The sequence below is a fragment of the Vidua macroura genome, chromosome 1 (genome assembly GCF_024509145.1).
Source record: "Vidua macroura isolate BioBank_ID:100142 chromosome 1, ASM2450914v1, whole genome shotgun sequence".
NCBI lineage: Eukaryota > Metazoa > Chordata > Aves > Passeriformes > Viduidae > Vidua > Vidua macroura.
Genome location: NC_071571.1, coordinates 1,542,541 through 1,567,441, shown reverse-complemented (window position 1 = coordinate 1,567,441; position 24,901 = coordinate 1,542,541). Strand labels below are relative to the sequence as shown.

General features: G+C 46.2%; 1 protein-coding gene across 1 annotated transcript; it reads right to left on the bottom strand.

The window, feature by feature from the left end:
- Positions 1-3,382: 3,382 nt before the first annotated feature.
- On the bottom strand, positions 3,383-18,983 carry MYL3 (myosin light chain 3). The gene is made up of 7 exons (XM_053995876.1): positions 18,827-18,983; positions 12,976-13,003; positions 8,842-8,991; positions 7,016-7,189; positions 6,125-6,202; positions 5,902-5,936; positions 3,383-4,028 (listed from the first exon to the last, which is right to left on the bottom strand). The coding sequence occupies exons 1-6, from the start codon at positions 18,947-18,949 to the stop codon at positions 5,908-5,910; spliced, it is 582 nt and encodes a 193-aa protein (XP_053851851.1). The 5' UTR covers positions 18,950-18,983; the 3' UTR covers positions 3,383-4,028; positions 5,902-5,907.
- Between the last annotated feature and the right edge of the window lie 5,918 nt (positions 18,984-24,901).

Here is a 24,901-nt window from a genome sequence, read left to right as displayed (position 1 = left end):
TGAGCACCCCCAGCTCCCTCAGCCGTTCCTCACAGGCTTTGTGTTCCCAGCCCCTCTCCAGCCTCGTTGCCTCCTCTGGACGCGCTCGAGCGTCCCAACGTCCTTCCCAAACCTCGAGGGCGCGGCACTCGAGGTGTGGCCTCACCTGTGCCAGGTGCAGGGGCAGAATGACCTCCCTGCTCCTGCTGGCCACAGCTCCTGATCCAGGCCAGGAGCCATTGGCCGTTGGCCACCAGGGCCCGCTGCTGGCTCGTGTCCAGCCTGCGTCCATCGGGTCCCACTGTCCGGCCACGCCGTGCCCAGCCTGGAACGCTGCCGGGCGTTATTGTGGCCAAAGCGCAGCGCTGGGCGCTCGGACTTGTTCAACTTCGCCTTGGTAGACTCGGCCCATCCCTGCGGCCGTTCCCGGTGTCCCTGCAGAGCCCTCCTGCCTTCCAGCAGATGGACACAGCTCCCAGCTCGGTGTCCTCTGCAGATTTACTGGTGAAAGGCTCAATCCCCTCATCCGTGTCGTCAATAAAGATATTGAACAGAGCTGGCCACGGCACAGAGCCCTGGGGGACACCACTGGTGACCGAATTCCAGGATCTTTATGCTCCCCTTCCAACCCAAACAATTCTGGGAATCTCTGGCTCATTGAGGGCGGTTGGGAGATGGAGCCACCAACATGGAAATGGATCCTCGGAAGCCTCGGAGCTCCTCCAGCACCTGATCCTTGGAATCCATGGATATGGGGACAGGACCATGATGTTCTAAAGGTCTGAAAGGCAGGAGCTGAACGTGGCAGGGTTTTTTTGGATATTATGGCTGGGACTGTCACACCTGGACTTTTTTTTTTTTTTTTTTGGAAACCAGGAATAAGGAATTGTCTGTAGGAGCTATAAACAAATCCAGAAATTCCTGTTTGTCCTTATCCCACTGCAGCTCAACCCAGGAGGGGCTTCCAGAGAGGTTTTTTGGGTTTTCTTGATTAAAAAGAAGCCCAGAGATAAAATGGGATTGCAAAAATTCCCTCCAAGTCTGGAATATTTATCCAGCCTTGGGGACACTCCGTGCTCGTCCGTCTGGCCACATCCCCACGGGCTTTTCCTTTTTTATCCCTGTTGTTTGCTGTTCCTTTTGCTCCTGGAGGGATTTGTGGGAAGTCACAGGGAAAAGGATCTGTCCTGTGTTTATCCAGGGAAAGTTGAGATGGGCTGAGCACGTTCCCCTCTGGCAACAATTCCCAGCCCAACCAGAGCCAACCTGGCCCTGCTGGTGGCAGCGGGGACAGGCTGGAGAAGCATTTTTGGGATCTTCGGGAGCTGTTTTCCTTGGCTGCGCTGCCCTGGCTCCAGACTCTTCCCGTCTTCCTGAGGTTTTGGGATAATTTATGGATTATCTGTGTCGGAATTGAGGCTCCTCCAGGGAATTGGGGCTTGCTGGAGTCAGCAGAAGGGGAGGGAATGGAGGAAAAATGAGCCTGGAGGCCCCTGCTCCACAATGCAGCTCCTTGGAAAATTCCAGCACCCCGTTATCCCACAGCAGTTCCTGGGATAGATGGGATTTTATGGGATTTTATGGGATTTTATGGGATTTTATGGGATTTTATGGGATACAGGCAAGCTCTTTTTGCCACTTTGCTTTAAAGAAGGAGAGGTGGACAGAGCTGCGTAAGGAACTTTGGGGAATTCCAGGAATTTCTGTGTTAAATCAAACCGGGAATTGAGCTCAAATCGCCGATTCCTGAAGAAGTTGTTTGGAGTTGTTTTATCCGCAGTGGAGGGAAAAACAGGGATTCTAAGGGGTGATTAATCCCTGAGTAAAAAAAAACAAAAACACGGAAAATTGAATGGATCAGCTGAGAAGAATTAATCCTGGGATCAGTTCTGGGAAAAAAACCCTGCAGATTCTTTAGGAGGAAATTCAGGTTTAAAATCCGGGGCAATTTTGGCAACAAAATAAAAAAAAAAATAAATAAAAATTTGCTGTCAGAGGAACTGTTGGAAAGGTAAAAATATTTCATTTCAGGGAGCTGTAGATGGATTAATTAATTAATTAATTAACAGCTGTGCAAGGAATTAATAAATACAAATGTAGCCCTTGGGGGCAAAGGATTTTTAACTAAAAACTATTTAAATTATTTATTTATATTGATTTATCTCCTTGTGAATAGCACTGGGAAAATATTAAAATATTCATTTTCCTTTGGATAAAAAATTCCCAAACTTCTCTCCCTGCTGGAATCCAGGCTGGGATGGGATCAAGGACAGGGCAATGAAATTCCAGCCAATATTCCTGGCTCCATCTCCATGGGGGAGTGGTGTGGCAATGGAAATTCCTGCTGGAATGTGCAGGAAGGAAGGGGAAAAAGGGGAAAAAAAGGGGGAAAAGGGAAAAGAGGGGGAAGGGAAGGGAAGTTCAGGGAAGGGAAGGGAAGGGAAGTTCAGGGAAGGGAAGTTCAGGGAAGGGAAGGGAAGTTCAGGGAAGTTCAGGGAAGGGAAGTTCAGGGAAGTTCAGGGAAGGGAAGTTCAGGGAAGGGAAGGGAAGGGAAGTTCAGGGAAGGGAAGGGAAGTTCAGGGAAGGGAAGTTCAGGGAAGGGAAGTTCAGGGAAGTTCAGGGAAGGGAAGGGAAGTTCAGGGAAGGGAAGTTCAGGGAAGGGAAGGGAAGGGAAGGGAAGGGAAGGGAAGGGAAGGGAAGGGAAGGGAAGGGAAGGGAAGGGAAGGGAAGGGAAGGGAAGGGAAGGGAAGGGAAGGGAAGGGAAGGGAAGGGAAGGGAAGGGAAGGGAAGGGAAGGGAAGGGAAGGGAAGGGAAGGGAAGGGAAGGGAAGGGAAGGGAAGGGAAGGGAAGGGAAGGGAAGGGAAGGGAAGGGAAGGGAAGGGATATTCCATATTTAATCCGATTTGCTCTCCCTGCTGATTTTCCTTTCTGCTTATTCCCTGGCACATCCTGGGACACTCTGTGCTCTCTTTTCCATCCTCTGTGGGAATGGCCTGACCTGCTCAGTCATTCTCATCCATTTGTATCCCAGAATTCCAATGCTCCAATGATCTTTCCATTAAACTTGGAATTTCTCTGTTTTAACAACCTCTTCTGCTTCGGGACTTTTGCTTTTGCGTATCCAGGTTCTTTGTCGTTCCCTAAAAAACTCTACGAGCTCCTGGCTTCTCCTTTTTCCAGCCCCAGAGGATTTTTTTTCCCCCCTTACTTTTTCAATTATTATTCCCCAGAAAAGGAGCTCTCTTAATCCGTGTGATTTTCCATGCTTCTCAACTTTCCTTGGCCTCTGCTGAGGTTTTTCTCAGGATTTCTTTCCCTTTTCCCTTTCCCTCACACAGACACAGAAACAATGAGGAAACAAAGACAAGGAAAATCCCATTTTTTACTGCAAAAACTCCAGGAACAAGATGCGTTTATTAGAACAACTTCCAATTTTCCTTTGGGGAAGAGTTTTCCTTTTTTCCTAGGGAAATTATTGGAATGGGTAGGAATCCTTGTGGAGAAAAGATGGATTTTAGCAAATTTTGTTTTCGTTTGGGATTTTTTTGCTTTTATAACCTTAATTTTCCATGGTCCAAAGCAGAGGAAAAAACATCAGCAAGGTTCTGTTTGTTGCTAATTTCTGGGAATTCCACAGTTTTTCCTTAAGCCTGAAGGATATTCCTGGGATTTATACTGGTGTCCCATAAGCACAGGGAAAAGGTGGAGTTTGGGATGGAAAAAGGGATCAATCATTTTTTTGATCAATTTATTCATGAAAAGAATTCCTCCCTTTCCCTCAATTTTGTATTTCTGTTTATATCCTTCATCCTAAAGAAATTCCCAGGGATTCATAGTTCACATTCCAGTTTCTTCCGTTGGATCTCCACAGGATCCACTCTTTTCCCATGGAGGAACAAGGCAAATTAAACAAAAATATCCAAACATCTTTAGAGATTTAGGCACAGTTTTGGAGCTCTGGAATGGGAATCTGGGCTGGAAAACAAGAAGAAATTCCAGCGCATGGAAATCCAAGGCCGGTATCTGGAATTCTCGGTGCTTATCTTGTCCTGAAAGATAAAGATATTTTTTAAGAATTAGAGAAAAAAAGAAGGAACAAACGATTCCACCAGGAATCATTCTCAGCTTATCAACAACCAGAGCTGCCAAAACAACAGGAATCATCCCAATCCCACAATCCCATGCTCAGTGGTGGAGAAAACATGGGAAGCAGTCCCTAACACCTGGAGCTAACCCAGGTAAGGAAATTCCATATAAAATAGTCCCAATTCCCTCAGGAAATCAGGAGAAAAGGAAAGCCCCAGTTTCATGCTGATGCAGAGATGCAGCTTTATCTCCCCTCCATCCATCTCCGTCTCTTGTTGAGTTTTGGTTGTGTTTTAGGTTTTTACAGGGATACGAGTAGTCGTTAGTTGTTAAAAGTTGTTTATTGTATGAATACGTATATTAGTTTTGAAGGTAAAGAGTTTAAGGTGTTAAAGTTGGTGTAAAAAGTTTTTTAGTACGGAGTTTTAAGTAAAAGTTGTAGTCGTAAGGTGGTTTTCTGGTAGAGAGTTTCAGATTTTGGGTAGGGATATTATTTTAAAGAGATAAGAGTTTAAAAACTGCTACAAGAGACGGAGCCATTCCTGAATTTCTGGGCTCAGCTCCAGATTCCCACCGAGTTCAGATCCTGTGGCAAAGGAGCTTCGCTCCTTCCAGGGTAGACATTCCATTTTTCTTTCCCTAAACATTCCAAGAGCCACCACTGGATGACACCACCGAGGCTCATCAGCAAATCCCAGGAATGTTGGTTTCCAGGGAATCGCAATCTCCCAGCCCCCTTTCCAAACCCATCAAACGCCCTCGGAATTGCTTCCCAATCCTGTTCCAGTTTTCCAGCTTCCCATCTTTCCATGCTCGCTTGTCTTCTCTGGTGGCTGACCTTAGTTCCCATTGGAATGGGAATTTCCAATGGGTTTGGATTAAGGATTGAAAACATCCCTGAATAACAGGCAGGGACCGTGGATTGGGATTTCACCAAAGCTCCTGATCTTTGGTATCAAAAACTGGGAATGAGGTGGAAAAGTCCAAGTTCACAGGTAAATGCCTTAAGGGAAAAAAAATGGATTCTAACAGGGAAAAAATAGAAATAAAGGGAAAAAATAAAGCAAACCAAATCTGTTTTTTTGGTTGTTTTTTTTTTTTTTTAGCTTGTTTATATTTTGTTAAGTTATATCTCGGAACAGAATTCCCGAAAAACCTGGATGTGACTCCTACTTAACCCAGAAACAAAAGTCACCACAGCACAGCCAGGTCAGCTCCAAAACCAAAGCAAAGCCAGGCCTAAAAATAAACCAGAGCCATGGGAAAAGACTAAAAACAAACAAAGGAAACCCAAAACACCCAGACCAAATCTGAGTGCAGCTTTTCCCGGGATATCAGAATAGATGGATTGGTCAACTCCTCCCCCAAGATGTGAGCAGGGAGAAAACCCAGGGAATGCCAGATAAAGGCAGTGGGCACCTTTTCCAGTAAAACTGGGATAAATCCTGCCCAGGAAATCCTGGAAACAAAGCCCAGCTCCTTTGTGAGGGCGAGACAGAGATGCCCTGGGTGGTGCCGTGGTTTGGATGTGTTGGACAAAGCTCCGGCCTTTTCCTGGAAAACCAATCCATTGTCAGGAGATGGTGGGAGCCGGATTTATGGAAAACCACTAATTATACTGCCAGTGGTGTAAACATTCCTGATTCCTTCTTATCTCTTTTTCTTCTACTTTTTCCCCCCTCTCTCGTTAGCTCAATTCTATTTCCTTGCTTTTTTAGGAGTTTGGGAGCAGGGATTTGTAAATGAACATGGAAAAATATTTTTTACTGGAAGTTTCCAGTCAATCCTAAAGAAACCAGGACTTGGAAATCCAGGAGAAGGGCAGAGGAGGCTCACCTGGGCTCAGTTAGCCATGATGTGTTTCACAAAAGCTGGAAAAAAAGAGGGAAAGAAGGATCAGTTATCATATGGAAAACATAATTAACCTTTCATAGATGGGGTTTATCAGAAGAGTTACGGACTCAGAATTGTCTAAAATCTGGAAATTTTGCACCAGATTTTCCATGGATTTAAACTTTCTTGAGAATATTTTAAGAAAGCTTTCAGGGCACCCACCCACCTTCGTAGTTGATGCAGCCATTGGCATCTTCCTGCCCAGCCATCAGTTTATCCACTTCCTCCTCAGTCAGCCTCTCCCCTGCATGGAAAACAAAATCCCTGGATCAAAATCCCTGATTTAGGAATTTAGGAAGCTCCTGAAGAAGACAAATGGGAGTGAAAGAGAAGAGGGGGACATTTCTCCTGGTGGGAATTTGGGGTGCTGACCATGGGAAAAGCTCCTTTAGGAGTGGCAAACTTGATCCAAATTCCAAACTTGACCCAAATCCAGATCCAAATTTGAGAGTAAATTTGATCCAAAATCCACAAAGACAGGAAAAATATGGAAACCCACAGGACATTATGGGCACAACTCATTTTCCTAAGAATAAGCTTGGTCTAAGTGGCCAAATCTTGAAGGTTTGAGCCAGTTTTAACCAAGTCCTGATGAAAAAACTCTCAGTGAAAACTCAGTTCCCCTCTGAGTTTAAGGTTCCGGAAGATTCCAAGGTCAAATTTGGGATCTTTGGTATGGATCAGTGATGGATTTAATTAAATTTAATTTTAAATATGTGGTGCCTATTGGTTTGTAAGTCTTCATTTTGGTGAAGCAGAACAGAACCAAGGGAATTGTTTGGATTGGCAATGTCGGGATGATTGATGGAAATTTAATATTTATTGGAGAAATCCAACAGAACAGGAAGGAGTGAGGGAGAGGAGAAGGGAGGGACAGAAGTGCCTCTTGGAAGCGCAGAAAAATGGGAACAAACAGCGGGAATAGGTGGGGTTTGAAATTTTGGGATAATTTTATGGTGATGGGAACGAGACATTTATCAGAGAACTAAAACATGAAGGGAAAAGAGGGAGGGAGAAAGGGCAGGGATGGAAATTCCCAAGGGAAGGTTTTCCTCACCCAGCGTGGCCAGGACGTGGCGGAGCTCAGCTCCCATGACCGTCCCGTTCCCCTCCTTGTCGAACACCCGGAGCCCTTCCACGAAATCCTCGTAGGTTCCCGTGTCCTTGGTCTTGGCAATGTGCTGGAGCATGGGCAGGAAGGTCTCAAAGTCGATCATCTTGGAATTCATCTCTGGAAAACCCAGGGGAAATTGAAGTTTGGGGGGATTCTGGGAGAGTTGGGAATTAACTTCAGGGTATTCACTGCGGGGGACAAATTGTGGTCACAAATGTTGGATAAAAGGAGAAAAGAGCCTGGAAATGGAAGGTTTGTTGGATTCTGGGAGAGTTGGGAATTAACTACAGGATATCCACTGTGAGGGCAGAACTGTGGTGATAAATGTTGGATAAAAGGGGAAAAGATCCTGGAAATGGAAGTTTGGGAGGGATTCTGGGAGAGCTGGAATTAACTATGGGATTCCCACCATGGGGTGGAAGATCTGTGGTGATAAATATTGGATAAAAGGAAAAAAGAGCCTGGAAGTGGAAGTTTGGGAGGATTCTGGGAGAGTTGGGAATTAACAGTGGAATATCCACCATGAGGGCAGAACCGTGGTGATGAGTTCCAGGTTGAGGGAGAAAAGAGTGGGGAAATGGAAGATCTGTTGGATTCTGGGAGAGTTGGGAATTAACTACAGGATATCCACTGTGAGGGCAGAACTGTGGTGATAAATGTTGGATAAAAAGAGAAAATATCCTGGAAATTGAAGTTTTGGAGGGATTCTGGGAGAGTTGGGAATTAACCATGGGATACCCACCATGGGGTGGAAGATCTGTGGTGATAAATGTTGGATAAAAGGAAAAAAGAGCCTGGAAATGGAAGTTTGGGAGGATTCTGGGAGAGTTGGGAATTAACTACAGGATATCCACTGTGAGGGCAGAACTGTGGTGATAAATGTTGGATAAAAAGAGAAAATATCCTGGAAATTGAAGTTTTGGAGGGATTCTGGGAGAGTTGGGAATTAACCATGGGATACCCACCATAGGGTGGAAGATCTGTGGTGATAAATGTTGGATAAAAGGAAAAAAGAGCCTGGAAATGGAAGTTTGGGAGGATTCTGGGAGAGTTGGGAATTAACTACAGGATATCCACTGTGAGGGCAGAACTGTGGTGATAAATGTTGGATAAAAGGAGAAAAGAGCCTGGAAATGGAAGTTTTGGGGGGATTCTAGGAGAGTTGGGAATTAACAGTGGAATATCCACCATGAGGGCAGAACTGTGGTGATGAGTTCCAGGTTGAGGGAGAAAAGAGTGGGGAAATGGAAGATCTGTTGGATTCTGGGAGAGTTGGGAATTAACTACAGGATATCTACTGTGAGGGCAGAACTGTGGTGATAAATGTTGGATAAAAAGAGAGAAGAACACGGCAATATGGAATACAGAAGGATATCACTGCAGTCATTACAGGCCTTCCCATCCATCTTCTGTGGAACAATCTGTGTCCTTACATCCACGTTATCCCTTTGTTTCTCTGGATGTGTTGGAAATAATCAGTGTTTTTAGGAAAAACACATAAATTCCTCCATAAATGCAATTTTAAAAGGCAAAAAAAAATTGTCGTTTTAAAACACATTGATGCCCAGGGCTGTTAAATTAATTAATTCCCCTCAATTTGGGACAATTATCTTGATTTCCAGATTAATTTTCCCTTCCCTTTCTGCTGGCAACTTCAGAGGCTGCTCCATATCCTGAGTTACTCCGCCCTTAGGAAGGCGAGACCTCACCTTCTCCAGGAATAATTCTAGGAGCGCCCTTTCCCAAAACAGATGGAGGAGGCCACCAACCTTCAGGTTTGGGTCTGCCAAGCAACTTCATGACCTCAGCCTGGGTCGGGTTCTGCCCCAAAGCCCTCAGGACGTCTCCACATTGGGCGTAGGTGATTTTCATCTCCGACTTGGGGGTGCGGTCGAAAAGGGAAAACGCTTCCTTAAATTCTGGAAGGGGAAAAAAACGGTCAGGAGAAATTCATTCCGTGCTCCCTCGGATAAAAGATAAACCCAGTTGAATCCTTTCCCTCGCTGACTGCCTGACCGTTTCATTTTGTGGTTTGGGAAAAATTTGGATGAGCTTTGTTATCTCTGGTGTTTGTGTTCCTCCTTCCCTGCATTTTCCGGTTCCACGGGGGAATGGAATCGGAGAGGTCAAGTGCTTCTCCCGTGGTATTTCCGTCTCAGTTAACATCAGAAAGTGTGGAAAACAGGAGAAATCTCTGGCCTTGGGAGCTTTCCAGCTGCTCAGGAGCACTCGGGAGGGCCCAGGATTCAACAGCAGCTCTGCTGATGGGAGAACCGGATCTTGGATTAAACACTGGATACTTTGAGAGCACTGACCCAGTGCCCGGAGCTCCAGGAGCACCTCTAGGAGCTGGAAATGAGCTATGCCAAGAAAAAAATACCGGGATTATCACCCAACAAGCTGTGTATTGGTGGGGGAGGGTGAAGGTGTTTGGAAAACCTTGTCCCAGAATTCCAGGATGGGTTGGATTGGAAGGGACCAGAGTGGGGCAGTTGGTGGCACCTCCCTGCTCCAGCACAGGGCTCAGGATTACATCCTGACAGTTCTGGAATATCCCCAGGGAGGAGACCCCACAGCCTCTCTGGGCTCTGCTCAGGGCTGGGCACTGCCCAGGGCAGAAGTTCTGCCTCCTGTGCCGGGGGAATTCCTGGGATCAGTCCCTGCCAGTGGCTCTGGTGCCATCGCTGGGCCCTGGAGCACAGCCTGGCTCTGCTCTGCCCCTGGACAGACAGGGATGGACAGAGACATCCAGGGACACCCAGGGACAAATGGGGACACCCAGGGACACTGAGGGACACACAGGGATGGACAGGGACACCCAGGGACACTGAGGGACACACAGGGACACTGAGGGACACTGAGGGACACCCAGGGATACAGGGACACCCAGGGATGGACAGAGACACCCAGGGACACCCAGGGACACTCAGGGACACCCAGGGACACTGAGGGACACACAGGGATGGACAGGGACACCCAGGGACACCCAGGGCTGAGGCCCCTCTCACTGGGGCTCCTCTCCAGGCTGAGCAGCCCCAACTCCTTCAGCCTTTCCTGGGCACCGAGATGTTCCAGGCCCTTGCTCAGCTCCAGGAGCTCCTGTCCCTGCTGTGCTGAGGATCCAGAGCTGGACACAGCACCCCAGAGGTGCCTCCAGGGCTGGATCCAGAGAACAGCCCTGTGTGGAGATGTAACCATTCCCTTCAGAGGTTTCCCATCTCCCTAAATGGAGTCCCTCACAACTGTGAGGAGCAGGATCCTGGTAAGAGCATTCCCATGGGAGAGGTTCTCCTTCCCACCACTGATTTCATGTGGATGTGGTGCTTGAAGGCATTGGCAGTGCTGGGGTAAAGGTTGGGATCAATTGTCCCAACCACTGATCTTTTCCATAAGGAATCTTTCCATAAGGATCTTTTCCAAATAGAATGATTCCATGATCCTCATGCAGGATCCAGCACAAACTTCCCCAGGCACTCCAGTTCCTCAGGCTCTTCTTTCCCTGCTGGAACTGCAGGGTCAGGGAGGATCCCAGGGAGCAGCAGTAGCAGCCTGTTATCCTTTAACTTCATCCTTCATCCTTTAACTTCATCCTTCATCCTTTAATTTTATCCTTTATCCTTTAACTTCATCCTTTAACTTTATCCTTAATCCTTTAACTTCACTGTTATCCTTGACTTCCCAGTGCACCATCCACAACTGATCCCAAAAATCCTTTGGCTTTAAATCCCTGGATCTGGCTCTTGCGCTGCTGTTACTTTTCCACCTTTATTTCCCTCCCACGTTTCCAAACTCCAGGAGATTATCCTCTTTTCCATAAATCCTGATTCATTCAACCATTCAGCCACACACTCTGCACGCCAGGTTTTCTCCATCTTCCCCAATTCCTTCTCTTCATTCCATCTCCCTCTTTTTTCTTTCTTCTCCTTTGCTTCTTTCCCTCTGTCCTTCCTTCTTTGACTTTTGCTGGATTTTCCTCTCCTCCTTTCTCCCTCCCTTTCCATTTTGATCATTCCACTCCAATTTTCCTAATTTCCTTCTTCATCCAACAATTCCAAACAAATCTGAACCTTCTCATTTAGGACTAATTAACATTCCCTTGTATTCCTCTTCCCACTTTCCTCTCTTTCCTCCTCTCCCTGCCTCTCTCTCCTGGATTTTGCCTCCTGTCCCTGGGCAGAGCCCCGATCCCTTTCCAGCCCCTCATTCCAGCAGAGGGCAATCGTGGATTTTCCTGGGCTCCTTGCTGGCAGTGGAATGGGGGCAGAGACCCCTTCCTGGCTCCTTTCCCGGGGGTCTCACAGCCGAGGTGGCTGAGGGAAAAATGGGGATTATTCCCACCTTCCTGAGCTCCTCATCCATCACCACTCTCTGACTCCCTGGGACCAAGTGCTGAGCACCATCTCCTGAAGATTCCCAATCCAGCAAAATTCCTGACAGTTCAGATTTCCAGGGGTTTGGGTTGTTTTGGGTTTTTTTTTTTGTTGTTTTTGGGGTTTTTTTTGGTTGTTTGTTTTGTTTTGTTTTTGTTTGGTTGTTTGGTTTGTTTGGGTTTTTTGTTTGTTTGTTTGTTTGTTTTTTGTTTGTTTCCCTACTATTTTAATCTTTTCATTTGCATTTGCTGACTCCATGAAATTCCCATCCAAGCACCAAAACCACCTCGGTGTCCTTTGCCCTCCCTCTGGCCAGGAACCCTCTGGATATTTTCAGATTCCTAATTACTGCCTCTCTGCCCATCTGGCACAGCTCCTTTTCCCCCGTTTCCAGCAATTCTGGGAGCTGGAGAGGCCCAAACCCAGAGTTCAAAACAGACATTGCCACCAGGGATGGGTTTTGCTCGTGGCTGAGGAGCAGGACACATAAAAACGGGGGTGGTTCCACAAAGCTTCACCCCAGACCATCAATTCTTCTCCCGGAGCCACATTTTGGGGACCAAAACACCCATGAATCCTTTCAGGGAATCCTTTGTTCCACACAGCCTTTTCCTTAGCAAAAAGAAGGAATTTGGGGGGTTTTAAAACTGTTTTGAGGTGCTGCAGCTTCTGTTTCTCCTCCACCACCTCCACTGGGAATCAGCTGCCAGAACCCCAGTCAATGATGATAGACCAGGGATATCCAACCCACAGGATGGAATTCCTTTGGGAATTCCAAAGGAATTTGTCAGCTTTGGGACCAGCTGACAAATTGGGAAACATCCGATCTTCCTGAGACCCCCGGATCCTCCTCGGGCCAGCAGGGAAAGACAAAGGGAGGTGATAATTAAACATCTCTCTGATTGATTTTCCCCTGCTCTAATTAATCCCTTCCCCGATCCCATCTTTTAGGGGCTCTCCCAAGGGTTTAAAGACCAAAGGCAAATCCTGCCAGATGTTTGATTCCATCCATCAATTATCCCATAAAACCCAGGCTGATTTTTGAGGAGAAAGGGGACAGCTGCAGTCCCAGCGTTCCCAGGACTTCAGGCAGGAGGTTTTGGGATCAGTTTCCTGAGCTGGGACAAAGGGTTTGGAATCTGATGCTGATGTTTGGCTTTGAAAGGATAAAGAAATTCCATGCCTGGTGTTATTTGCTGGATTCGGGAGAGCTGGAACACATTAAGTTCTGATGGAAGGCAGGAAAAATTATCTGAAGCAGAGTTGAGGGTTTTCCTTTGAAAATATTGATACTGATGGTTTTTTTTCCTAAAGAAAAACCTGTATTTGGGCTGTTTTGGGGGTGTAACTCCTGGAAATGGGACACGAATTCCCTGCTTTTCTTTTGGAGGGAAGGATTTAGAGGAGGAAAGGAAGAAAAGCCAGGAATTAAAGCTCAGCCTTCCCAAAGTTGTTCCAATATCCCAGCCCTGCTCGTCCCAGCACTTGCCAGGGAGGGATTTACTGAGCCCAGAAGAGAAAAATCTTCCTCACCTTCAATCTGGTCAGGGCTGAATTCCACCTGGATGAGACAAAAACAAGATAAGAGAACTGATAAGAAGGGGGGGAAATGACTCAGATAAGAAGAAATTGGTTTAGTCTCAGCTTTATGATCCGGGGCGGGTTGGGAGGTCCGTGAAGGATTCACCTCCCATTACCCCAGGTTGCTCCAAGCCCTGCCCAGCCTGGCCTTGGACACTTGGTCACAGGAGAGGTTCAGGTTGGATATTGGGAAAAAATCTTCCCAGAAAAGGCTGTCCAGGCCTGGCACAGCTGCCCGTGGCAGGGATCCTGGAGGGATTTAAGATCCGTGTGGATGTGGCACCCGGGGACAGTGATGGTAGTGCTGGATTAATTGTTGGGTCTGACGATCTTTGAGGACTTTCCCCACCCTAAATGAGTCCACGACTCTGCATTCCCCTTTTCCCTGGAAGGACGCTAGGATGGCTTCCCTAGGGGTTTTGGTTGTGGGAAATATCCCGGGAAAAGGGATCTTCTTCAGAAGAACTGAGTTTTCCCTGGCATTTCTGCCATTGGGAATGGAGGTTTTAAAGCCAGGACATTCCCATCCATGCCTCCCTCTCCCCAAGGATCCCAGTGGTGAGCTTTGGTCCAAATCCATATGGGAGACAGAGAAATTCCCATTTTTGTCCTGCCCTGATGTATAGGCAACTCTAGACATTCCATGAGGATACCAAACCTCCAAATCCAAACCTTTCCACCAGCGTGATTCCAGCTTTCCTCATCTCCACCAATCCTGGCTTCAGGGAATCACCACCTGATGGCATCAGCTGGATCCTTATGCTGCTGGATTCTTTCCCTGGCTTTGTCCTGGAGGCTCCAGGAGGAATTAACCCCACCCTGTGCCCCGCTGACGTCATTCACAGCTTCCAATCTCCTGGAATTTTTATCAATCCCAATAAACCCCGTCACTCCGCACTAAGCCAGGCATAGCTAAGCCTGACATCAGTCCTATGAATAAATCTGTTGTCACCCAGCAGTCAGGAGTTGAGCCGGGGGAAGCATTTAGACAATGGAGCCCTTCCAAGAGTGAAACAACATTCCTGGGTTTTCATAGGACACCGAGGGATCCGGGGATGAACAGCGGGATTTTCACTCGGCCACGGCAGGGATAGTTTGGGAGGAAGAGGATGTTGGAATTTAGGGGTTTTTTTCATTCATTTATTTATTTCGTTGGGGTTTTGGGGGTGCTTGGGGTTTTTTGTGGGGTTTTTTGACGGGGGTTTTTTTGGTTGGGGTTTTTATTGTTGTTGTTTTGGGTTTTTTTTTACTGTTCCCTTGGGACACTGCTTCAGGAGACAGAAATGCAGGAGCTGGAAAGAGGCCAGGAAAACCATCAGGATCAGGATCCTGGGGTTGAGGTTACATTTGGATTTCACCGTCATGTGGGTTTTTTCCTTCCACTAAAACCTTTTTAATCCTATTAATACACAACATTCTCATCATCCCCTCTCCCATCACTTTCCACAGTAATTATGATGGATATAAACTCCTCCAGTGCCCTGGGATGAACATTGATCCAGCCCCCAACAGCTCCAGCCCTCCAAAGGAAAGGGAAGTAAAAACAGAAATCAACTCTTAATTCCAGCTTTAATTCCAGAGCAAAATACTTCAGGAATAGGAATATGAAGCAGAATCTTTGTCAAGGTCATGCAGAGGTCGCTGCTGCATAAAAACCCCCACAAAATTATTCCTCATTTTCTGTCTGCTCTTAGAATTCCAGAGGGCAGGGATGGATGGGATATTGGGAAGGACTTCCTGGTTAAGAGAGTGGGGGGGGACTGGAAAGGATTTCTCTGGATTCCTGGAAGTGTCCAAGGACAGGCTGGACAGGGCTTGGAGCAGCCTGGGATAGTGGGAGGGGTGGAATGGGATGATCCCTAAGGTCCCTTCCAACCCAAACCTTCTGGGATTCTATCATTTTCTGCAGGGAAATTTTTGGTCCCTTCGGAAGTGGGACCGGGTTAGAGAGGGATTATTTTGGGAATGCCATGCCTGCCAGAGTTGGGAAATAAAAGCAGAGCTCTCCTGTCACCACGTTACCCCGTTATCCCGCTATCCCACTATCCCATTATCCTGTTATCCCAGTGCCTCTTGGGCAGCTCATTCCTGTTTATTTTTCAGGACAGTTCCAGGGACATTTTGAAGAGCTCCAGCTCCTGGAGCTGGATTTTTAAGGAGCTGGATTTTTCAGGAGTTGGAAGCGCCTGAGGATAGAGGGGACTTGCTGGGGCCTGGCAGTTGGAATTATCCCATCCCTGGGGTGGGATTAAACTGAACAAATCAATCCATCTCTCCCAAAATCCACCCGTTCATCCCAAGAGAAGCTTCCCTTTATCCCAGCCTCACGTGCAGCCCTTCTGCCTGTGGAAGCTCTGGAGCTGAGCAGGCAAATCCAGCAGGACTCGCCATTCCTGGTGCTGCACCATCCCGGTTTTCCCTGGCTGCTTTTCCATCTTTCCATGCAGAAAAAGGGAAGGAGCTTTTCCGTTCCAGTATCCCAGCAAGGATTTGCAGGGACAACAGATTCCACGCTGCCTTGAGATCCCAGTGCCCCCCAAAAATAATTCCTGGCTGCTTTTTCCCCAGAAAAGCGTGGAAAACATGGAAAACTCTCTATGGAAAACCGTGTCTCTTCCAGGTCCTCACGTATCCCAGCTGTCTCCACGTGGATTTTTATCCCAGTCACCAGACCTGGAGCAACGTCACCTCATCCCACTTTAGCCACTGAAATGCTGGCACCCAAATTCCCAAATTCCCGTCTCATCTCCCTTTATCCCAGCTCAGCATCTCCCAAGGGTGACTCAGCCCACCCCGATATAGGAATTTGGCACCATCCCAAGGGATGAACTTCCAGAGATTTTCTCCCTGTTTGTTATTGAGGATTTAAATCCAATGATCCATTTTCCCGTGGTTAAAGCTCTAGGAGCCATTCCCATTTTCTGTGTCCTCAAAAATCATAAATTAATCCCATTTTTCAGATTATTTTTCACGGAAGCAAAATATATTCCTGGGAAAATGCACCTCCCTCTTAAAAAGCTTCCAGGTGGGAATGAATTAAATGTAAGGAAATGACAATTTTTTGCTACCAAATCTTTGTAGGACAATTTATTCCTCAAAATAAAGAGTTCGGGGATCATCCTAGAGAAAAACTCTTCCTTAAAAAAAATGCTTTCCAGGGAATGAGCCCAACTGTTCTGGAAAATAAATCCCCCCAAAACCTCTTTTGGATGAGTTGCAAACAACATCCAATTGCGCCCACTCTTGGAAATTTGGGCAATCTTTGGAACGTGGAAAATTTTGGAGCATTGGATCAAATCCAATGGGAACGTGTGTGAGAGAAACTCCAAAAATTTGGGATAATGGCTTAAGGTAAGGGATGGATCCCACATTTAGGTCCCTGGAAGTGGCATCCTAACACACACAAAAAACAAACTGGGACCATCCAAAGGTGAGAGGGAAAAAAAGGGAAAAATCCGATATAATTCCAGGTGCAAAATAAGATCCCGGGATCAATACCAGGAATGGGAAAGGCAGGAAAATTCCAACAGGGAGCACCTTTCCCTACCGCAGGAATATTTTGATTTTGAGACTTCTTAGTGGTTAAAAAAAAAAAAGGTCTCAGAATTCCGAAATTCCAAACACAACCAATAAAATCTGGGAATAGAAAGAATTTGAGACATTCCCATAAAAAGATGGATTTTGAACATTTTGTTTGGATACAAGGTTGTTTTTCCAACTTTTTTTTATCCATAGTTTGTGGAAATGAGAATGGATTTCACCCCGCAGTGCAGAAATTGGGATATTTGAAGAATATTCCAACCCTCATTAAAGCATTTTCCCAAACTTTGGGAAGGGATTCTGGGCTCCAGCAGAGCTGGATTTATGGAACGGGAATTTGCACAAACAGACAAGGGCACTCCTGATCAAATTAAAGAATTCCCAAGAAAACTTCTATAGGAAATATCCTCTCCCCTTTCTCTTAGGTTGGGAAAAAAATGTCCCAGGCTCCAATTCTGCATTTCCCAATTTCCCTGGTCCAGTATTTGGGAATGGGATATTCCCTGCAGGGATTGGGATTTGTTTATTATTTGGGAATTCCAAACTTTTAGCACCTTCAAAATGGGATAAGAGCTCTATAATTTACATAATAGTTATAACATATGTAACCTTCAAAATTCCAAAGAGTGCCGAAGGGAAAAATAAACATTTCCATGAAAAATAAGAATTTTCCCAAATAATTGTGCAGAGTAATTTTTTTTAAATGCAGGAATTAATTTCTTTCCAAGATCAAAAAAAAAAAAAAAAAATGTGGAGAGTGGAATTGTTTTGATTAAAAAGTAAAGATTTTTTGGAGTGATGCCGATTTGGGTTTGGGGTTTTTTTTAATGACAACTCATCCCTCCTGCCCTTGATCCCACAATGTCCCAGAATCCCAGTGGGTATTCCCACAAAGTCACCGTGTCCTGGCTGGAGCCTCCAAGGGAAGTAATTCCCTTTGTCACTGTCCTTTTTCAGCTCTGGAATGTTGAGCAAGGAGGTGTTGGAGAGCTGGATCCCATCACCAACCTCTTTCCCAAGGTCATGGAATTGTTCTGGAGTTATTCCCTTCAAAACTTCCCCAAAACTGAATTCCTTGGGACTTGATTTCTTGATATGTTACAAATCATTGCTTTTTTTTTTTTTTTTTTTTTTTTTTTTTTTTTTTTTTTTTTTTTTTTTTACCAATATATAAAGATTTACAAGGAAATTGGGATTCGAGGCAGGAAAACACCCTTCCAGGATTCGTCCTGAATCCTCAGCTGTGGGATTGGTCCCATGTGGAAGAGGAGAAGGATTTAATCAACGAGGAGACAAAGCAATTTATTCCCTTTCTCACATAATTCCCATGTTTTCCTGAGGGGAAACTGCTCTTTGAGAATCAGGGGATATGTATCAGTTGGGAATGTTCACCTGGAGAAGGGAAGGTTCCAGGGAAACCTCAGAGCCCCTTGCAGGGCCTGAAGGGGCTCCAGGAGAGCTGGAGAGGGACTGGGGACAAGGCCTGGAGGGACAGGACACAGGGAATGGCTTCAAAGTCAAAGAGAGAATGTTTGGATGGGATTTTGGGAAGGAATTCCTGGCTGGGAAGGTGGGGAGGGGCTGGGATGGAATTCCCAGAGCAGCTGCGGCTGCCCCTGGATCCCTGGAAGTGTCCAAGGCCAGGTTGGACAGGGCTTGGAGCAACCTGGGATGGTGGGAGGTGTCCCTGCCCATGGAATGGGACGGGATTTAAGGTCTGTCCTAATCCAAACCGTTCCAGGATTCTGGGATTCCCTGATTCTGTGATTGTCTGCTCCAAATTCCCACTAAAAAGAGATCCTGCAAATCTCCTTTTTCCAAAGGCAATGCCCTTTCCCAAAGGACAATCCTTTTTCCTGAAGGTCAGTTCCCAAAGGACGATTGTTTTCCCCAAAGGACAATTCCCAAAGCCAATCCTTTTCCCCAAAGCCAGTCCTTTTCCCCAAAGGACAATTCCAAAGGCAATGCCCTTTCCCAAAGGACAATCCTTTTTCCCAAAGGTCAGTTCCCAAAGGACAATTGTTTTCCCCAAAGGACAATTCCCAAAGCCAATCCTTTTCCCCAAAGCCAGTCCTTTTCCCCAAAGGACAATTCCCAAAGGACAACGCCTCGCAAAGAAATCCTCCTGTGCCTTGTACTGTTTATCCCTCAAGAGACATTCGCATTTTGGCACAAACCCAGTTCCCAGTTAATTTTTTGAGGATATCAATTCCCAGTATCCAACTCCTCCACCAGCTCCAACACACAGGATCAATCCACCTACTTTGACCGAAGCCGGGTTAAATTCCACTTCTTTTTTGGGCTCCGGTTCCGCTGGCTTAGGCGCTGGTTTGGGTTCTTCCTTCTTAGGCTCGGCCTTCTTAGGCTCGGGCTTCTTGGGAGCCATGGCTGATTTGGGAAGGAGAGACAGAGAGGCTGGGAAAGGCAGGAAAGAGGAGCTGCTGCAGGAAAGATCCCGGGCTGGGGTGGGTCTTTATCCCCTCTGGAAGTGCCGCATTGTCCCTCCCAGACCTGTCACATGCCACCGCTCACAATGGGCCCACGGCTATAAAAGGACAAGACTGGCCCCGGCTATTTTGGATCCTGCCCTTGGATCCGGCATTGTTCCCAATTAACACTTCCATGGAAAAGAGATTTTGGGGGGTTTAGGCCAAGCCTGGCGCCGGCTCAAACATTTTTGCAGTGCAGGGACAAGGGGGAGGCTGGGTTACGATCCAGGTGCTCCGATGGCTTTGGTCCTTGCCAGGGCCATCCCGAGTGACATTCCCAGCTCCTGAGTGACATTCCCAGCTCACTTTTCCAGGCTGGATGGCCCCCCTGGCCTTTGTCACGCAAAGATAAGCCCAGGTTTATATTTAGAGCTGAGGATGCAGCTTTAGGGAAGCTCAAGCATCCACACGGTGTCAGCTGGCACAGGGAGAATTCCCGTCTCGGATCACACGCTGCCCTTCTCCTGGGAAGGGGCCCAAAAACCGGGATTGCTTTGAGGAAAATGCATCCAGGAGCAGGGAGAACACAGCCCCACAGGGAAGGGGCAGTGCTGGAAGTGCATCCTCATCCTGGATTTTCCAGGCCTTTTTAGGGACTCAAGTGCCAAATTCCTGTCCCAAGGACTGAGATAAGAGCGTCCATTTGGAGCTTTCCTAATCCCAGACACGCTTGGACTGGATAACGCTTCCCCTCGAAACAAAATGCAGGGAATAATTCCCAGATTTATGTCGTTTTTCCAGGATATTTTCCATTTCCAGGTCACTTTTCTATACCAGGAGGATCCTTTGACTCAGGGGCATTTGCACATTCCTTGGATTATTTGTATTTTCCCAAAAACCCAGAACAAGGTAGCCACCCACCAAATCACAGTGTACTTGTGAAGGGATCCAGGTTGGAATTCCAATAAAAATCAGTTGATTGGTAAATCTCTTGGAGTTCCTGTTGATGTCATCCCGGATATCCACAATCCAAACCCCTTCCATCTGCTTTTCCTGGATCCCATCTCTTCCCGGATTTCCTTCAGATGGCAAAGCCCCACTGGAAAGGTTTTCCTGCAGGTTTCTCTGTCCCATTCCTCCATTTTCTGTCCCAACAGGAATTAGGACAGGAAGGTTTCTGGGATCAGATAGGATCCCTGAAAACTCTGAATGCTGGAGATATCCCTGGGAAGAAAACAGAACCATGGGATCACTGGATCCATGGAATGGTTTGGGTTGGAAAGCACCTGGAAGATAATTTATCCCATTTATCCCATTTATCCCCTGGACATCTTCCATTAGACCAGGCTATTCCAGCCTGGCCTGGAAAACTCCCAGGGATTGGGAAAAATAACAGAAATAACAGGAATCATTCCTTTGTTTTCATGTCCTGGGAAAGTTTTTCCCTCTTTAATTCCTGCATTGGAGTGAGTCGTGGCTGGAGAACTGGGGGCGCTTTCACAGATCCCAAGAAATCCCAAGGATTTATTCCACCATGTTCATTCCTCAATCCACATTTCTGGGATCAACACAGATCCAAGGAATTTTGGATTCTGCTCATTTAGGGCAGCAAAATTCCAGCAAAAAATCCATTTGGGATCTGGGACCAGCTGCAGCCACAGGGACAGAAGGTTTTAAACATTTCAAAAGCCACCAGGCCGCATTCCCGAATGGAAAACAGCCCTGGAAAATATCAGGCCATTAAGGTGCCAGCAGGATCTCAGCAGCAGCTCGGGATCGTCATCTCCACCTCTGCCAGATAAGAGGAGCCCGGAAAAACCGGGAAAGACAGTTTTGCCTTCTCTCCCAAATCCCATAAATCAGATTTCCCTTCTCTCCCAAATCCCACATATCAGCCACACTTGGGAGGTTGGCTGATTTTTTGGGTTTGTTTTCTTCCCCCTCAGCTTTTTTCCTACTAAAAATAAATAATAGGAAAGATGGTCCGGAAAAAGGGCTGGAAATCAACTCAGTCAGATTTTCAGGCAAAATTCTGGATTGTCCGATATTTTCTCCATAATATTTTTATGTATTTGCGGTAAAGAATATTCAGGAATCATCCTTTGCACTTCTGTCAACATCAAAAAGTTCTCGTTTCCTGACATTTTATGGGAAGTCATTTCTGCTTGGATTGGAAAATTCTGGATTAAAATCCCAGATAAATCCTTTGGGATTTGATTCTGTCTCCTCCTGTCCATTCCTCTTCTAAACCCAGGGCAATTCCATGGATTTTTGGGGAGTTCATTGGTGAGGATCTGTGGATGGCCAAAATCCCTGAGCAGATCAGGTGGATTTCACAGGAAACAGTCGGGGGGCAGGGATAGATGGGATTTGGGAATAAATCCTTCCCTGGGAGGGTGGGGAGGGGCTGGGATGGAATTCCCAGAGCAGCTGTGGCTGCCCCTGGATCCCTGGAAGCATCCAAGGCCAGGTTGGACAAGGCTTGGAGCCCACGGATTGGAAGAGGAAGGTCCAATGGTCCTTTCCAAGCCAAACCATTCCAGGATTCCAAGATTTCTTAAGTTCCTCTTTATTTAAATATCCAACATCCACCCAAACCAGGGAAGCACCTGATGGATTTTTAATCCCTGCAGGCACCGAACCTCTGCTTGGACCAATTCCATGGATTCAAGATATTCCAATGCCCTGCAAATCCTTCTGCCAACAGCCCAATCTTTTCCTAAATCTCTCATCCATCTCTTCCAGGAAGATCCCTGGAATCCCAGCAGCTCCCAAAAAAACCCCAAACCTGCCCAAAAATCCCTTTTCCTTCGAATGAATTTGGGGCAGAGATTGCTCCTCAACTTTTCTGTGCCAAGAAATTAATCTGGAGTCCCATAGGAGAAACTGGGATAGCTGGGAATTGTCCAAAATTCCCTGGATCCGCGGGGCAGGGTAACTTTCTCCAGGACTCAGCAAGACGTTTCCCACAACACCCAAAAAAAAAAACCCCAAAACCTCAAACAAAGTGGATTTAAGGACCAGAAAATTAGGATTGAATGAAAACAAAACATTCCAGCCAAAATCTGAATCACTGAAATTTGGGAATGCTGCCACGGTGCCTCATGATCCTTGATAATCTGGCTGTCCTCTGGAATGGAATGCTGGAATGTCTGCTGGAATCAGGTTGGAAGGGACCTGAAAAATATCTGGAGGCACATTTCATGGAAAAGGGACCTGGATGAGATTATCTCCCAGTTTTCCTCCTTTTCCTGCATTTTGCCACATTCCCCCTCAGGTAAAGGAGACTGGAGGGGGAATGTGAACCCCCTTTTTCCAAGGAAAACAAAAAACCTGGCAGAAGTGACCAATTCCCATGGAATATTGTTGTGGGCTATTAAAATTCAATTATTTGGGAAAAAAAAAAAAAATGTATCAGTTTCCAGATGTTCGATTTGTCCCCCTTTGGAACGTTTTGGGATTTCTGTTCAAAATAAAAATCAAATTAATTTGGGATTTTAAACTCCAATTCTCACTTCAAAACCATCCCTGGAAGGTCTCCAGACATCTTTAAACGAGAGCTTGACACGTCAAAGATGTTCCCATTCCAACCAAAAATTGTTGTGCAACTTTTCCCACTAAGGAATTCTGCCCTTGGAATTGGGAGATGGCCACAGCTTGAGGCCTTCTCCTGAGAGCATAAAAAAAAGTGTTTTTAGAAGATTTGTGACCCAAAAATGAGGAATTTTTTTGGGGGCTTCTCAGGACCAGATGTTCTTGACAGATGTTGGATGAGGAAAACCAGCTCCAAACCACATCTGCTCCTCACCCTTTAGCGAACCCAGTTAAAAACAGAAATTCCAAGCCTTCCAAAAGGCTTTGGCAATTCCAAGATAATTATGGGAGAAGAACACAACACGGTTTAAAAATAAAAGGAAAATTATTAAAAAAAAATAATAAAACAGATGGGGAATTTAGGGGAAATCTCAATTTGACTCCCAATTTTTTGCCAGATCTTCGCAGTTTTTCCATCAACGCCAGAGTGGATAAAACAGGAAGGGCAGGGAGAAGGGAAGGTGTTGGATCCACATGGAAAAATGGATGAGGTGGGACCATGAGAGGGGGTTTGCCTCCTGAGAAGCTGCTGGGAGGCACAGAGATAAAGGGAAAAATGGGAATTTCCACCTGGATGAAAATTCCCGCTCCTGAATTCCATGGGGTGCTTGCCCAACGTTATCCCTGTTTCCTATAGGAATTTCAGGTCCCCAAAAAAAGCCAGCTCCCATTTTTGGCCCAACTCTTCAGCTGCTCTAAATCAGCCACTTCCAAAACTTCAAGGGGAAAATGCTGATTAATCCCAGCTGTGGATATGGAGCAGGATCCTTCCCGACTTCTGGGATCAGGACAACACATGTTGGCTCCTCCCTGGGACAAGAAAAGAAGGATCCAAAATTAGACTCAAAATTATCTTTTCTACAGAAAATGGAACGTTAAAGATACCAAGCAGCAAAATCCAAGGAAAAAATGTGCTCTTCCTCACGAAGCCGTGTGGGATTTAATGGAAAATGAGTTTCTGATGGATCTTTGGATGTGGAGGCACCATGGGACAAAGAGCAGAAGGGATCTGGTTTTTGGCATTTCATCGCTGCAAAGCCAGTTAAAAAAAAATTCCAAAAGCTTGGGGGGAAAAAAAAAAAATCAATGGGATCCTTCAGGGGTTTTGGGAAAGAAAAAAAGGATTAATTAAATTATTAAAAGGATTACTTAACACTTATGTCTGCAGACTTCATTATAGTCTATTTCTGTTAATTACAGAGTTTTGTTCCCTTTGGAAAACTATCCTGGTCCTCCTCCTGTTTTTTTGCAGAGATATTTAAAATTCCAGCTGTGTCCATAAACAAGGATCCCTTCGCAGCGGTGATCCAAGGGATTTGCACCTTGCCATCATTTTTTGTTGTGATTTGAATCCTGGGATTCCCTCGAGGCTGCAGCAGGAACCACAACTCCAGCTTTTATCACAATCAGACACAGTGGGGGGAAAGGGAATTTTAAAATTATGGGGGCAAAAAAAGGAACAAAATATCAAAATGAAGCCTAAATATAAGTGGGAAGAGGAGGAAAAAGGGAATGGGGAAAACTTCCACAGGAATGTTTCAAAAGTAAATCTCCTTAATTTCCTTGGAGTTGATGCTCTTCCAGGTTTTAACAAGGAGAGGGGAGATCCAAAGGGAACATGGAGCCTTTTTTTGGGGGGATGCCGCAGGTGGAACATCGATGTCACTTCCCAAAATACTCTCCTGCCTTTTTCACGGGGTGGAATCTGGGCTCTGGTGGTGACTCTCCCCCCTCCTCTTCCCTGTGGGGCTGTAACCGAATCTGAGCCACCAGCTCGGGAACAATGGACACGTAGGAACGCCAGGAATGTCCTGGGATCAGGGACTGAGGGCTGCGCTCCCAAAATCCTGGGAATGCGCCGCCCAGCTTGGCTGGAGAAGCCTGGGAGGTGTGAGAAGAGCTGAGTTCTGGAGCAGGATTAGGGGTCAAAGGGAACGTCCAAAGATCCCTGGATCTGTCTGGGACAGACACAGCTCAGCCCATGAACAGGGAATGGGATCCCGTGGTCGGGAATTCACACCCAGGATTTGCCCCAGGCTGGACTTCAAATTACGTTTATTTCTCTGCCTCAGTTCCTACCTTATCCTCTTATTCCTTTTCTTTCCCTCATTTCTGAAAGATTTTGGGATCTTTTTTAATAAGGCATTCACCAAACACAACATTTTAGTCTTGACATCCAACTAAAATTGTCCTTCACAATCCATCCTTTCCCCCTTTTCAAGCAGATTTTCCCCTCTCTTTCCCCTTTCTTCTAGGAGAGATTTCCACATCCAGACTCCAGGAGCTGGAACAAGACTTGGATACATATCCAAGGA